The sequence below is a fragment of the Leptidea sinapis genome, chromosome 46 (assembly GCF_905404315.1).
Source record: "Leptidea sinapis chromosome 46, ilLepSina1.1, whole genome shotgun sequence".
Lineage (NCBI taxonomy): Eukaryota > Metazoa > Arthropoda > Insecta > Lepidoptera > Pieridae > Leptidea > Leptidea sinapis.
Genome location: NC_066310.1, coordinates 246,884 through 263,752, shown reverse-complemented (window position 1 = coordinate 263,752; position 16,869 = coordinate 246,884). Strand labels below are relative to the sequence as shown.

The 16,869-nt window shown below is 35.2% G+C and overlaps 1 protein-coding gene across 1 annotated transcript; it reads left to right on the top strand.

Moving 5' to 3' along the window:
- The first annotated feature begins 277 nt into the window (after positions 1–277).
- LOC126978041 (uncharacterized) lies at positions 278–6,325 on the top strand. Its single transcript, XM_050826767.1, has 2 exons — positions 278–329; positions 4,878–6,325. Exons 1-2 carry the CDS (start codon positions 278–280, stop codon positions 5,594–5,596), a joined length of 771 nt encoding a protein of 256 aa, XP_050682724.1. The 3' UTR covers positions 5,597–6,325.
- Positions 6,326–16,869: the final 10,544 nt, after the last annotated feature.

The window sequence follows — 16,869 nt, the reverse complement described above, 5'->3', positions numbered from 1 at the left end:
TTGAAAGCACCAGGTAGTTATCCACTTACAGAGCATAATGCGACTCAGTGCCGCACAATGCCGAATTTTTGACGAACATTGTATATTATTTGCTGATAACATTTCTTTATTACTTCCTTTAACAAAATATTATAATTTTAATGATCACTCGACTACTAATGACATTACTGACTGGATGAATGACCATAAATTAGAAATAAACTATAATAAAACAAAAATAATCCAATTTCGACCGTACCAAAGGGAACCATTAAATATTAAATATACTTTTAAAAACATGGACATCGAATGCGCCGAGAAATTAACATTTTTAGGCATTGAAATCGACAGTAATTTAAATTGGAAAGGCCATATCGAAAAAACAAAAACAAAATTATCTAAATTTATATATGGACTCAGAGAACTAAAAAGAACTACCAACTTAAAAACCGCACTAGCCGCGTATTATGCTTATGGCTATGCATTTTTGAGGTACGGAGTTATTCTCTAGGGAAACAGCACAAATGCCCAGTATCTATTTATATTACAAAAAAAGTGGATACGAATACTGGCCAACATAAAATAACAGACTCATGTCTACTCCATTTCAAAAAATTAAATATTCTAACCCTACCCTCCATATATGTCTTCGAAATATGCATTTTTTTTAAATAAATCTACACAATTACACAAAGAAAGAAAATAAGCCCCGTCGATATCCCGAAAGATATATAAATAAATTAAACCTCCCAAAATCAAATTTAGTACTACATACATCGAGTCCTTATGTAATGTCTATAAAAATATATAATAATCTGTTGATAATCTGCCAAACAAAATTCGAGGCATAAATGATGAAAATGAATTTATTAAAACACTGAAAAATTTTTTATTAGAAAAATGTTACTATGCCGTAACTAAATGATTTTTTAAACGAGCCAAACTAAAATAAATTAAAATATGGGTCTCCCTCCTGTCCTCCTGTCCACGGTCTGCCGTTCAGACCAAATTGCAACAATAAAACTGGGTATCCATAATATACTGCCTTGAATAATAATTATAGTATTAACTCCAAATGTTATATTTAAGGACTATATTTATGGAATTGCAATAAATTGAAATTGAAATTGAATTGTGCTGATGCTTTTAAAATGTACCAGCAGAGTGCGTGTGTACTAAGTTCAGTGTTGAAAAAAAATATTCATAGAGTTAGCAATCTAATAAGAAAATAAGATGTTATCTTCTTCATTTTGATAAATATGTTCATTTCCACGAAAATGTGAAAAATCCATCATGAAATGATTCGATCAATCCATTGCAATGTTGACAAGTATATTTCTGTTCAATAAATTTGTGTATACTTTAGTTATTTTAAAATGAAATTGTATTCACATTTTAAATGTGGTATATAAAATTAAATTGTCAAAATGTTTGTACCTTCATTATTAAGTAACAAAACCAGTTCATGAGTGAGCTTCAAATTAAATTTTTAAATGAGTTCTGAAAATATTTGATAGAAGTAAAGTACTCCTTTCTAAAATTAATATAATATGTTCTAAGTAACCATTATCTATGTGTTTAAGCACGTACAAAATATTTATTTATGACTAGTTGACCCGATAGACGCTGTTCTGTATATAATAAATAAAATATTTTTTTTATGAATTTGTCAATAATATATCATAACACCAAGAATTATTTCGTAAAATATGCTCCCTGTTGCTGTAATGTAATTGTTTTACAGCAGAACTGTCAAACCGTGCGTCAATAAATTCTCTCATAGAAAATATGTCCATACAAAACACACGGGGGACACATCAAAGGAAAAACAAAATTGTTGTTTCTATTTAATTCCGAACACTTTCATATTCATTCACCTTTTAAACCTTCTCTGGACTTCCACAAATAATTCAAGACCAAAATTAGCCACATCGGTCCAGCCGTTTTCGAGTTTTAGCGAGACTAACGAACAGCATTTCATTTTTATATATATATGTAGCTGTACCTACAACCAATAATATCAATTAATACAAATGTCTAATATCTAACTTGTAACGTAGCATTATAGAACGTAGAAATAGTAATCGTGCATAACAACTGTAATAAGCGTATGCCGAAAGATTCGTTCTGAAAAGAAAATTTATTTTATATAACGTAATATTAGCTCTGATAAGAACATTTTATTTTATATAACGTAATATTAGCTCTGATAAGAACCATTTCATAATGCTGTACATCAACTCATAGAATCATACAGATCACCAGCAATAATCTCATCAATGTACGAGCATCGTCACGTTTTCTCAACGATCGCAGATATACTCACGTGATCAGTCATATGCTCCGCGTTACACAACCGCACAGCAAGGCCGAGCGGACTCGACTGACGAGTGTAGCGTCGGGACTCGGGGGTCGATCGCTATTCATGCAATTTTAATCAATGAGCAACAGCGTAGATGATGAATGCTCATTGACATCGTATGATCTAGGTTCGACGCGAGCTTACACAAACTGCGATAGCATTAGTTTTAGAGCGAGATAGAACTCATAATATTATTCTCAACTCTTATTGAATGAAACGTTTTACTATTGGTTGAAATGTAAGCTTTAGTATTGGTGTGTATTTTCTGAACTTGTAAATATTTTTTAAGTAACAACTGTAATTGGGTAACTAGTTTTAAGGATTTTGTATATATATATTGTGTAACTTTCAAAATAAATATATCTTCCACATATTCCTCACAGTCAAGCAGTTGTTTTATTTAATCGCCAAACGCTCAGTCTCTAAATATACATTTGAGTAGTGATCTGACAGAGTATGTGTGAGTGTGCGTGTGTGATGTGTTTGTGTGATTGTGCGTTTTGAAAAATCTTAGTGGGTTATTTTAAGCAAGTTTTTGGTAGAGTCATAGTTTAGGGAACGCAGTATATCCTTAGTTGTCTTTTAAAATTCATATTTAGACAAATTAGTAATATTTTGGAACTTATTTAACTACTTGCCTAAATAAATAAGGAAAGGCAAATCCAGGAAAACGTTGAGCAAAACTGGTTTTTACAAGATGATGAGGGATTTTAATTCGTCTAGTATTATTTCAGGATAAAAATTTGTCTGGAATGTTATATGGTAGAAAGTTATGGCTTTTTAAATATATAATTGCCTGACCGTAAGAACCTTAGCCTCTTTGTATAGCGAATAAGTAGGAAAACGGAAGCGTTTACGAAACAGTACCTTTAGGGTCCGTTCACACAGACCGGCTCGGAGAGGAGAGCAGATTTTTATCACGTTGGAAACAGTGTTTTGAGTGATTGTAGTAAAGTTTATTTTTGCATTTGCACCTTTTTTGTCATTAAAAATGCCTGAACGCGCTTCGTGTGAAGTAATAAAAGGAGCCGACCGGCTCCGCTTGCGTGCTCTTTCTCGCTCGCGCAGCCGATCGGCTCTGATTGCGTGCTCTTTCTCGCTTGCGCAGCCTGTCGGCTCCGATTGCGTGCTCTTTCTCGCTCGCGCAGCCGATGGGCTCCGATTGCGTGCCCGCTGCGGCCGCGCCGACTGCCATTTTGATAGCAACATTTGAACGTAATAGTTGTGCGTACTTGTACGAAAAGATGAATGATGAAAAATTAATAATACTCGTGTCAAAATATGAGTGTTTATTTGACATAACCAAGCCATCATATAGCGATCGGATAATGAAAGACAATGCATGGGAGGAAATTAGCAAATGTCTCGGAATAAGTGGTAAGTAAGGTTTTCATTGTTTTACACCTACCCCCAGATACTCAAACGAATTTTAAAGCAAGGGCTTCTTAAACTCGTGCTGCGACGTGTTAGATTCAAAGTCAAAATAGGAATAACATGAGTTTAAATGCGCCCTTACTTTAAAAACTCGTTTGAGTATCTGATCGTTAGAATATACTTATGTAGTAGACAATTTTTATTAAATATAACTTAAGAAACTCGCGTAGCCACTTGATCTTGCCAATCTAAAGCACCACTTGATGAAAAATAATCCTTAAATTTATTCCTTGTGGTTAGAACTGCGTCGCTATTAGAACTGTTTTCATTATTATTGTCTGTTATTGCTGTTAATAAATTTATATTGCTGTGAAATTCATTCTCTTGTCCTGGCGTCCGATTTTCTATTAAAAAATTATGTAAACATGTAGTTGCTAATATAATTAAATCACAGTACTTCGGCTGAATTTTCATTCGTTTTTGATAAATTTCAAATCTTTGAGTTAGCATTCCAAATGCACATTCTACGACTTTTCTTGCCCTGCTTAAACGCAGATTAAATACTTTTTTTGATAATTCTGTTCTTGCTTGTTCTCTTGGATACGGCCGCAATATATTATTGCTCAAAGGAAATGCCTCGTCTCCTATAAAAACATGTGGTAAGCTTTCAGTGGTACTAGGTAGAGGTTTATTTGGGGGCAGCTTTAACTTATTGGTGTTGAGTTTTTTCCAAAATTTTGAATTCTGTAAAATTCCGCCGTCGCTATTTTTACCATATGATCCGACATCAACAATTAAAAAACTGTATTTCGCGTCGACCACAGCTAGTAACACTGTACTGAAAAAGTTTTTATAATTATAGTATAAGCTTCCACTATTATCTGGTGCCTGTATATTGACATGCTTTCCGTCTATAGCGCCCAAACAGTTAGGAAAATTCCAAATATTAAAGAAATCACGTGAAACCTTTTCCCACATTTCTTCATCTGGCATCTGCATAACTATGGGCATCAAAACATCACAAATTACTCTGATTGTCTCATGAATAATTGAATGAACTGTAGAAATTTCCATTCGAAAATTAAATGACAAGTTTTTGAAACTGCAACCAGTGATGAGGAATCTGTAAAAATAAAACAAACACACAAAATAGAAATATAAGACTGCCGTACCAAAACGAACTATAAAATAAAAAAGAGTTATGTTATTAATTTTTCATTTCTGTTCTTTCCAGTGACGCAGTGCCAGGATCGTTGGAAGAAACTGCGAGATAACTTCAGAAAAGCCTATTATAACCGAAAAGGCAAGAGTGGCGATGGTGCAACTACGTCCAAATTGATAAAATTTGAAAAAGAACTTTCTTTTATAATACCATTTTTTCGCAATCGAAACCAAATATCTAATGTAACATTATCATCGGATGATTCAGAGCCTGGCACACCAATACCACCACCATCGACATCATCTAAACGTTCTGACCATTCTGAAGTTGAATCGCTTGCAAGTACTTCTGGCTCGAAAAAGAGACCACGCTTAAGCAAAGATGTTGCTACGGTTTTCGAAGAGTATCTTGAAGAAAAAAGAAATACTACACCCCGTGACAAGGCATTACGTAATTTTTTTTTGTCTATGTCAGATACAGTGGAAACATTCCCAAAAGAAGTCCAAGCACGAATTAAAAGGCGCGTGTTTAACATTGTTAATGAAGCTGAATTAAGTCTGTATGAAAATAGTACAGATTTGAATTATTCTTTGTCTATAAATTCACCGCCATCGACTAATCAATCTACTTACCTAGTGTCAAACGAAACCTATATTCCTCAAAACTATCCAGATCAGACTACTTACGGGTACAATACCAGCACACAAAATACAAAATAATAAACAATCAAAAACAATAATAATTATAATAATAATAATTAAACACACACAAATCTGTACTATTTAATTACATTTCATTAACGTAAATAATGCTTAATAAATGGAGGGCTGTGATTTTGTGATCTATTTAGATGTTTGTGTTATTTAACATGATTAGTATAAGTAATTTACATTTCATTAACGTAAACAATGCTTAATAAATGGAGGGCTGTGATTTTGTGATCTAAATAACATGATTAGTATAAATAATTGTTTTTTATTTACCTTAAAGTTACCGTTAACCTTTCTTCGGCTGTAATGGTGCAACGATAATTTGTAGTCTTTTTTGTTATATGTACTCTTAACAAATCTGTCAATTTCAAAAATTGCCAATATTCCATACGATAATACTCATAAAATTTTAGGCTATCTCTCTTCAATTCCTCGAAAATGGTGTGAAACTCCCCATGGATTAGTCTGTTTTTCCAAATATGTTTTACCCATATTTGTTTCCGCTTGCGCTTACGTTTCCTATGTTCTATTTCAAGTAATCTTGCTAACAAATATATTTCTTCGTCGGAGCTATCTAAATCCATGTTTCGAAAAGCACACGTTAACACACCGAAAACAAAACTTAGACTGCGCGGAATACTGGCACTGCCTTTGTAGTGTATCCACCCGACTCCGAGCGCATCCGACCGGCTCCGAGCACATCCAACCGCACCCGCTTTCAAATCTCTTCCAGCCGGTCGATGTGAAATAGTTGGCGGCTCCGCTCCGGCCAATTCCAAGCGTATACGACCCGGTCTGTGTGAAAAGAAAAAAGCAGGCCGATGCTCTCCGAGCCGGTCTGTGTGAACGGACCCTTAAAACAGATCTTTGTGCCCGCTCTGCTTTAATAAAAGTCGTTTTAGCAGCATTACCCCAAGTGGATTTCGTTTTCAGCTTTGCAGAACACATTTTGCCATGTTGAGTCTTGTAAGATTAGAGCTGTATCATCGGCATAGCCAAGTCATGTCAAAGTCATCGCTAGTTCTAAATAAGTCTAGCATGTCATTTACATAAATTAGGAAGAGTAGAGGTCCAAGAACGCTTCCTCGGGGTACACCGAATTTTACAATAGATGTTGAGCTAGAGAAACTATCAATTTTTATAAAATGTTGCCTATTCACAAGGTAGCTCGAGAACCAGTCCAAGGTGACACCCCTGATACCAAGCAGTTCGAGTTTCGGAAGGAGGATAGGGTGGGACACAGTATGAAGGCCTTGGAAAGGTCTAAGAAAACGCCTATACAGCTTTTCCACTGTCAAGCGCGTTTGATACCCTTCCAAGAAGAACAGACACTGCATCTTCCGTTGACCTTTTTCTACGGAAACCGAACTGATTAGGTGATAAAATATTTTTAGAGTCTAAAAATCTCCTAAAACGACTATCGACAATTTTCTCTAAGATTTTTGAAAACGCATACAGAAGTGATATGGGCCTGTTGTTGAAAGGGTTGGTATTCGGGCCACCTTTGTGAACAGGCACAATCAACGCATTTTTCCTGCATTCAAGAAATACTCCAGTGGATAAACTAAGGTTAAATATGTGACATATGGAATAGGAGGACAAACGAGCGTACGGGTCACCTGGTGTTAAGTGATCACCGCCGCCCACATTCTCTTGCAACACCAGAGGAATCACAAGAGCGTTGCCGGCCATAACGGTAAAAGAACTATAGGAGCAATTTTTTTAATAAGAACATTGCAAATTTTATCTAAACATGGTGCGCAATTGTGTTTTGACTGTTGAATGATTGAGTATATTTCTTGCTCATCGCACGGATGTCGGAAAAATGATTGGGATGAAATAGTATGTTGGGTTGTATTGGGAAGGTAAATATTCGAATCCAGCTCGAACTCTGTTTTGTTTAAGTTAATTAGGGATTCATTAGCTAGATTACTTCCAATATTAGCAAAATAGTCATTACAAAGAGTTAGAGAATTGCAGGAGTCCACAGATTTTTGTTAATTCGTTACTTGATGAACTCTTTTTATTAATATATATCACAAATTTCATTTATTGATTGCCAGAGCTTACGAGGATTATTTTTGTTTTTGACTAATTTATTGTGATTATGTTCCGACTTGACTTTCTTAAGTAGGTTATTTAAGAAATTCCTATATCTATTACATATAACTATTTTGATAAGACTAGTGGGATAATTTTTCGATATCATGTGTAACTTGTCTCTGTGCTTCATACATTTAATTAATCCGGGAGTGATCCATTCCTTCAATTCGAATTTAGATCGTGGAATAGTTTTCATATTAGTGTGCTTATGTAGAGAGGTGCTAATGGTGGATGAGAAATTCTCAGCGGCTGTTGAAGCATTACCACAGCTTAAAATATTATTCCAGTCCTGAGTTTTAAGATCTTCCTCAATCGCAGCATATTTGATAGCAGGTAAAACACGTGATCGATTTGATTTGGTAGTTTTAAACGAAAGGTTCTCTATAACTATGTCATGATCTGTAATAGAACTTGAGTTGATAATCCCAACGGCATCAGCTTTTGAGTTAACTAAGATATGGTATAGACAAGTTTTACCGTGTGTCGGCATTGTAATAACTGGTTTTAAATCGAGCTCAGCAATAAGACATAGGTACGGATCATTTTATAATTTTTGCCGAGGATATTTGGATCACCAGCCAAAACCCAGCCCATAGTAGGTTTTAGAGTGGTAAAATATTGCTCTAAAGAGTATAAAAAATTTCAGATTACTGGATTAGAAGGAGTGCGATACAATGCAAGGATGTTCAGAATGCCTGGAAGTTCAATAGAAAGACTGTCTGCATCGGAGATTTTTGGTTCTGAAACATTAGCTTCCACGTCTTCTCTTATATATGCTACTAAATCGCCTGCTCGATTAATAATATTAGCTGTATAATAACTGTTATACCCGGGTAAAGATCAAATGTGAGGAGAGGTACCTAGATGACATTCAGCCAGGACAATGATGTCAAAGTTATGTTGAGACGGTTTAGTGCAGCAGTAAAGTCGTCAAATGTTTTTTGCAGGCTCTTTATGTTAAAATTTAGTTATTTAAGTCCATTCACATTTAGAAGTGTGTTGCATTTCTCAGGGTTATTAATTGCGTGACAGCAGACACTAAAGCTATCCTCTATATCCTGTAATATTGTTAAGTTGGCCATAAAGGCCGAATTTTAAAAATCATGGAGTATTGGTCATGGAATGAAACAGTCACGCTATTAATAAATATAGAGAAATCTTTGTTTTTGCTTCTTTTTCGGTAGTGTGCGAGTGTGTGTGTGTCTAAGTGTAGTGGTAAAAAGTACCTCAATAGAAAAATACAAACTAAAAATAGAACCTTAATAGAATAATATTGAAACAAAACAAGTTTTGTTGTAGCTAGAAGTTTAAGCGAGTTAAGACGTAGGGTATGTGGATGGGCTGGCAAGTTTTTCTTCCAGTTCCATGGTAGAGCGCAGCTGGATTGCTGGAGATCCTTCGCGTTTGCGAATGTGTACGATGTACATATTCTATTCTATCGATATGTAGATATGTACATGATAAGTAAAGCAAGTGCTGTACAGCTTATTTTTACACCTCCAGGCTTATAATTATATATTTCAAAATATTTTTAAAACAGAAATGACTTGAATACTGCAACAAGAACAACCAAAACTGCCAAAGTCTTGGCTGTATTGGCTTACACCTCTTGCCTATCTTAAATGGACAAACATGGCGGCACGCTGTCTAGACTCTAGTCACCTAGACAGATGCGTAAGCATCATATTAGTCTGTGCTAGTCACTCTAGTGTCTATGTTAAATGTTTGTGTAGAAGGTTGTGACTTGTGTGTTATTAATTTTGTATTATAAGTAACTAGGTATTATGTATATTTTAAAGAAATTTTAATTCTCAGACTTAACGGGGATTTAAAATACAACGTAACTAGTGTGTCATTTTTCATTGTCCTGAGTTAATAGTTAAACAATAATATGGTTATTCGAAATGGGATACCAATCGCATATTGTACCCCATTTGTATAAGTTATAAAATTAAGAGATGAAGTGTGTGTCCTGTGGGGCGCGTCAAATGGGAGAGGCGAAGCCAGAGGACTGTGTCGCTGTCGAGGCGGAAGCGTGATTGCGAGAAGGCGGAAGAGCCGAGGACGGCTAGTGCGCGGCGGGTCGGGTGCTATGCAAGCGGCGCCGACGCGCTACGTGTCGTCGAGCGAGCTGTATTCGACAGACGAGGTGGAGCTGCTGCTGGAAGAGATCCGCGAGCTGGAGCCGAGCAGCTGCCGCGCCGAGGACGTCCAGGACTTCGAGATCGCGGGCAGCGGCGGCGCGGGCGGGCGCTCGCCCGCCGCCACGGACGCGTCCGCGACCGAGCGCTCGTGGGACTCGCACGCGCACTACTCGCGACCGCCGCCGCCGCGGCCGCAGGCTCTGGCGCCCGTGTACTGCCGCCTGGCGCACCTGGCCACGCCGCCCGGAGCCCTCACCTTGCTACTAGTTGTGAGTTCATTTGTAATGTGAGCTGCAGAATATACATTTCTCTGATGCTTAGTAGTTCTTTCTTCTACAATATTTTAGTTAGAAGGCCGCTATCTCGGCAAAAAGCTTCTAATAAAAAACATGATAAACCTTAATTAAAGATCTAATCCTTACAAGCACTTTCCGATTATTAATTTATTTCTTTATCAGTATTTTTATTTCTGGTTCTTAAAATATTTTTTTATGACTCATTAGCCAGTTAGTAGTAGTCATTTCAGGTCAGAACTTATAAAATAACATTTCTAATTTGTCCGTGACTCATAAGTGCCTATTGGCAAAAGGCTTCTTGGTGTATCTCACAATCTTATCTATTTGCAGGCTTTCCTCAAAACCATTTGCCTTCTTTTGCTGAATGCCTAAGGCAAAAAATAAATATTCAATCTTTAATCAAGAATTATGATATGCTATTAGTCTTGATCAAATTATGTAAAACTCCTATTGGTTTAATTGTATTAACGGAGGTCGACTTAAAAAATAGTACCATCAATTTATATAATATACCAGGCTATAGAATGCACAGTGAGCTTTGCTCTAAACAACAGGGGGGAGGAAAATCCACTAAACAATAAACTAAATGACAATAACTGGCACGTTAATTGATGCAAATAATCACCCAATCACTCTCTGTGCATTATATAGACCACCACACATGGATAAATTCACTATTATAAACAAATTATCACACATTTTAAGTAATATTAAAACTAATAATGCATTCATGTTAGGTGACATGAATATTGACTGGAAATGTGACCACAACACAAAACTAAGCATTTAGATATGCTATCTGAACTCGGATTAATTATGGGAATATCAGATTACACTATTGAATTAAGATTAAATAAAGTCACAAAAAGTTGTTTTGACTATTTGTTTACATGTCTAATTCATATGAAACCGTGTACTGTGACTGTTGATACAGTTATGTCCATATCATGTTATTGTACTAGCTTGCAAGTGTCCAGGCACGATCAATATACAATGTGTTGCAGCAAAAAAGCATTTCTATTATTGTGATAGTAAAACCTTGCAAAAGAATTAAATAAAATAGGCTAGTCTAGCACAGCAAATATGACATATCCAATTAAAATATATAACTTTATAAATTCAGGTTTTCAACATGTGTATATCCCGTAGATCTAATAACGATAAATATAAAGTGAAAAATTTTAAACAACCATGGAAAAAGCACGCTTTATATAAAATTCAACTAAAAAATAGAAAATAAATTTAAATTGAAAATAGTGTTAAAAAAATATATTTGATTGTAAAAAAAGCGTGGGGTGTAGAAGAATTATTATTTTAATAATATCTTAAAAAGTAGGCTGGTCAGTAGTACAACAAAGCGCATCAATCAATATTCTCTGTTATAATAACAATACCACGACTGTTGTCCTCAATCTGCGAGAGGTTGATCCTAGTGTCAAATACTGAACATATAATGGGCTGCTCAGTAGTAACGATATGGTAGAGTTCTATTGCTGCCCTGGCTCTGAGTACATCTCGGAACCGGATATCAATAAACTGGACCCGGGACCGGTTTTGCATGCCCTAACCACCAAATTATAATTACCATGATCTTTACCTAACATCATTCCTTGACCTAAATCAATAAACCAATTATGATGTGATTTGATTTTATTTCAATATCTGATGTTATTTTGAAGTTTCAATTAATTTGAGCTGCATTCATTTTCAGCTGAACAGCTTCAGTGTTTGTATCTGTGTGTGGAGTGCAGTGGGTCTCCGAGGAGTTCCATCAACTCGGCCACTATTATTTGGAGCCCTCACCTCTGTAATGGCACACTCGCTCATTCTGATGCTACACATTACCAGGCTTGCTGCACTCTTCCCAATGGACTTTGACAAATGGGTAAGTACATCTTTTTTTTGCACACATATTGTCTTGTCTATACCACATTTAAATTCCTATTTCTCAAACATGCTAGGTAGGTACTGGCCAAATACAGGCAAGCAGCGGCCGGCAACAGTTTTATTATAATAGTGGTCAAATAAATTACATATTAATTTAGAGGGAGGTTTAAAAAAAATAGGACTGTCAATTCTTATTTTCCATAGCATTGTATTACCAATTGCAATTTAAACATTGCAACAATTTCAAACAAAGCCAGTATTAAACTTTAAAAACAGCCTGTGTACATCTCATAAATTGTTTCTTTCATGACCAGTTGTACCTACGTGGAGCTTAAAACAAATATGTAAATTTAAATGTTGTTTACGGGGTAGTTGGAAAAAATAGAATCGTCAGCTCTTTATTCCAAAAAAAAACTATAAGTATAAACTATGCTGAAGCAGAGCTACTGCTCTTGCTGCGGTTTCCAGGTCCATATGACGTCAAGAACTAGCTTTAGTCATCACGATTAATACAGAAATCGAGTAAAACAGTCTAAGAAAGCAACCTCTTAAAACAAAACATTAGTCAGACTAAAAAGTTAAGGGACAAAATTTGTGCAATTTTATGTTATTTCGTGCTTTTCACTTTTTATCTACCCCCATGAAACAAATGAAATGAAATGAAATGATTTATTTGTATGAATCGTGGTAACACAGTTGTTAACAATTAATTGGTGTACAGCACAATTCGCCAATATATCGGCATACAAATATTTGATTGTCAATATTGGAATATCATATTTAATTTATACTTATACGTTCTTAATACACATTACATAGCTTTAATTCAATGAGATAATATAAAATAAACATTAGTTTGTAGGTACCTCTCAAAAATTACATTTGAATACTGTTATTTTTGGCTAAAGAATTCTTTTAAACTATAAAAGCATTTATCTATTAGCCATAATTTTAATTTTTTATGCATTAATGTTTTAGGCATCTCTCTAATATTCTTTGGAAGGTGGTTAAATACCCTAATACACATAACATTTGCGTTATTTTGATGAAGCGCTGTTCTACAGTATGGCATCAGAAGGCGAGTTGGATCTCTTAATCCTAATATGGAATAGTCCTTTGTTGGTTTAAAAAGTTCACCATGTTTTTTAATGAACATATAAATTTCTAATATATATAGACCAGTAAGCGTTAACAGACGGTGCTTTTTGAATAATGGTCTACACGATTCTAGAGGACTGACATTGCATAAAGCTCTTATACATTTTTTTTGTGCCAGAAAAACATTTGAAATATTAGTGGAGTTTCCCCATAGTATTAACCCGTACCGTAAAACTGACGCAATATAACCGTGGTATGCAGTAAGTGCAGCATTAAAGGATACAGTTTGTCTGAGCCTTCTTAAAGCGAAAACGAACTTATTTATTTTGCCTGCCACTGTATCACATTGAGCTTTCCAGTTACAATTGCAATCTAATATAATGCCTAAAAATTTTATTGTGTTTGTTTCTTTAATCGTTTGGTCACTGTGTGTTATATTTAGAGATTTATGTATTGTTTTATAATTAGAAAATTGTATATATTTAGTTTAACGCTCAAGTTCTCGCACAACACATTAATAATGATTCATAAAGATGTCAACAGCACAACCAAATGCTTTATTTCGCTAATCATTACCTCTTGAGCTATTTTCAAACAAAAATTCTAAATAGATGATGGTGGGCCCTATTTTGTTTTGTCGAGTTTACATAAACCTACAACTTGTGCACCAAACAGAACCTCCTACTAGTTAATCTTTTCTTATGAGCGTTTCTCATTTTTATAAAAAAAAATACTTTTCCAGGACATTTGTTGAGCTTCAGCTACTTATAGTTTTTCTCAAAGCCCGTTCACAAGGAGTCTCTATGGACTTTCCTCGGAGGCTTTGATGTTACAATTTTTTACATGTCTGGACGGTAAATGCTTCTAAATAGTCTATTGCATTCACAGATTGAGAATTCGTATGCTTTTATAATTCTAAAGTTTACATTTATTAGATTTAAGCCGCCCAGACTTGTAACTCTCTAAAGTGCCACGTAAACTTACCACACACACCACCATAATATATAACTTCGTAATCCTATATAAATATGATTATTATTGACAGAAAAGTAGACCGAAATTGCAAAATATTTTGGTTTTCCCTTAATTTATGCACTAAACACTTATTGTGTACTGAAATTCTATTTCAGGTAAAAGTATCAGTCAGTCAGTCAGTGAGTGACAAAATTAAGAAACTTTGACTGAGTAACTTCTTAAAATACTGATTAAAACTGAATGAAATTGTAAATATACCGTGTTAATACAATGCCAGCTTGGTAACTGAAAATTCAGGGTTATAGTTTTATCTATACAACGAAGTTATCGAGGGTTGAAAATAGCTTGAATTGCTTCAGAAAGGGTTGGTAATTGTGTAGTACATAGCGGTGAAGTGATTGTGAAACGCAAACTGTTTTATTCGGAGCTTTCATATAGCAAATAATTTATCTAGCCTATGACAATCTGCTTCTACACTTGAACACAGTGAAACTAAGCATAGTTAACTTAATATCTGTCGTGTAATTTAAAAAATGGACCAATCTTTTACTCCGAACCATGGAGCAAGGAGGTAGCTTACCAAAGGTTTTATTTTAATTTCAAACTGTCTTGCAAATATAAAGCTGTTTAATGTTTATTTAAAAAATATATATAACTTAAACAAGAGAAAAATGATTGTTGTTCGTTGTAGTTCATCATTGATTTTGATGCAATGATATTTAAAGTATAGATAGTAACTACCTAGACAAAAATCGATGTTTGTAAATGATGAACTAACGCACACATGAATAATTTAACTTTGCAATAGCACACTACATTACGATTACACGTCAAAGAAGGATAGTAAATGCAATTATCGCAAGCGAAAAGAGATAACTCTCATTTGCTTACTGCTTCGTATTTGAATACAAAAATGCAGAATAATTCATCCGATATGATTTTTTACCGTACACCATGATTTATGCCTAAAATACGATTTATTCATGAGTTCATATAGTAAAAGTTATACAGTAGTAAAACTGCATTGAAATTAGGTAAGTAAAGTGTCATTGACTTTATAAAAAAAATAATTATTATTTATTTATATTAATTTAATATTGATTGTAGGTAATATAAAGACACATTGATGATATCAATTGTTTGTACATAAAATAATAAAAAACATAACTACAGACATAATAAAACAATAGCGAAATGTATTCCTATTTTTACAAACAACGGATCCCAAAAGTTTTAAATTTACAATTATATACACTCAGCGGCACAATTAACAGCCCACCCTTTTAAAGTGGCAAATTTTGATGTTATCGCAGTTGTAAGTTATTGGGCATAAATAAGTCAAGTGTGAAAGAAATGTAGTGACGAAAAAATTACAAACTACCCACTTAACTTTGTTTTTTTTACGCATAAGTTGTGAATAGGATAAATATTGAACTTCGTCTCATTATCGTTATCGTTGCCATACTGCTTACATTGCTTCAGTGGCATTAAAAATAAACAATTTGAGTATGTTTTGGTTTCGTAACCTAAAGCTAGTGTTTGGACATCACAAACATGCCATTTGATGCTAATTCAGTGGCGAGAGCCGTCGCTCTTATCGACGAAGAGTTTAGTCAGCGTTACGTGGCGCGGAAGCTTGGTGTCGCACGTACCACCTTAAGGGATGCAGTGAAACGGTTTTGGGAAACTAGCTTTTATGAGCGAAGACCAGGACAGGGCCGAAAAAGATGCACCTCCGCTCGTGACGACCGATTTCTTGTGACCAATGTTCTAAGAAATCGGTTCATTACAGCTGTTGAGGCACGAAACCAACTTCGTGAGGTGCGCAATGTTCAAGTGAGTGAAAGAACAGCGAGAAGAAGACTAGGAGAGAATGCCCTTGGAGCTTTTCGACCATCTCGAGTGCCACAATTGCTCGTATTCCACCGGAGAGAAAGACTTCGTTTTCCCTGAGAGCACGCGGAATGGAATATGGAACAATGGAAGAATGTTATATTTACTGACGAGACAAGAATATGCTTGCACGGTCCTGACGGTCGCCAGCGTGTATACAGACGCAAGAATGAAAGGTTTGCACCATGTACTGTTGTGGAAACAGTAGGTTACCAAGGTGGCTCTATCATGATATGGGGCGGCATTATTTACGAACCACGCACCGACTTGATAATCTTCGAAAGAGGTGGAATAAATGCTCAGAGGTATGTAACAGAAGTGCTGGAACCTCATGTAATGCCATTTGCTCCATTTATTAGCGAAGATTTTTTATTAATGCAGAACAATGCTCGCTCCCACGTTGCTAGAGTTGTTACCGCGTACCTGGATACCGTCGGCAATCGAAAATTAACATGGCCATTCCGGAGCCCAGATTGAAATCCTATTGAACACATGGGACAATTTGAAAAGACGTGTTCGAAGCCGCATACCAGCTCCAACCACCATAGATGAATTAAAACAATCCGTGATTGAGGAGTGGCAGAACATTCCACAACAACAGATCAAAGATGTCATCGACAGCATGCCAAACCGTTTGATGGAAGTCATGAGGTGGAAATACGCACTATTAGAATTCATTTATTCAGCAGATTTTTTATTTTTAAGCCGTTTCATCACATTTGTTAATTTACGGTCAAAGTGTTTTTCAGACTTTTTTTTATAAATAAACGTAATAATTAAAAACAATATTATCTTTCATTTTACTGCAATATACCTACGTTATAAAATAACATTCACAAGTAAGGCCACAATTTTTTTTTAACCAAAATCGTAAAAAAACAAGGTG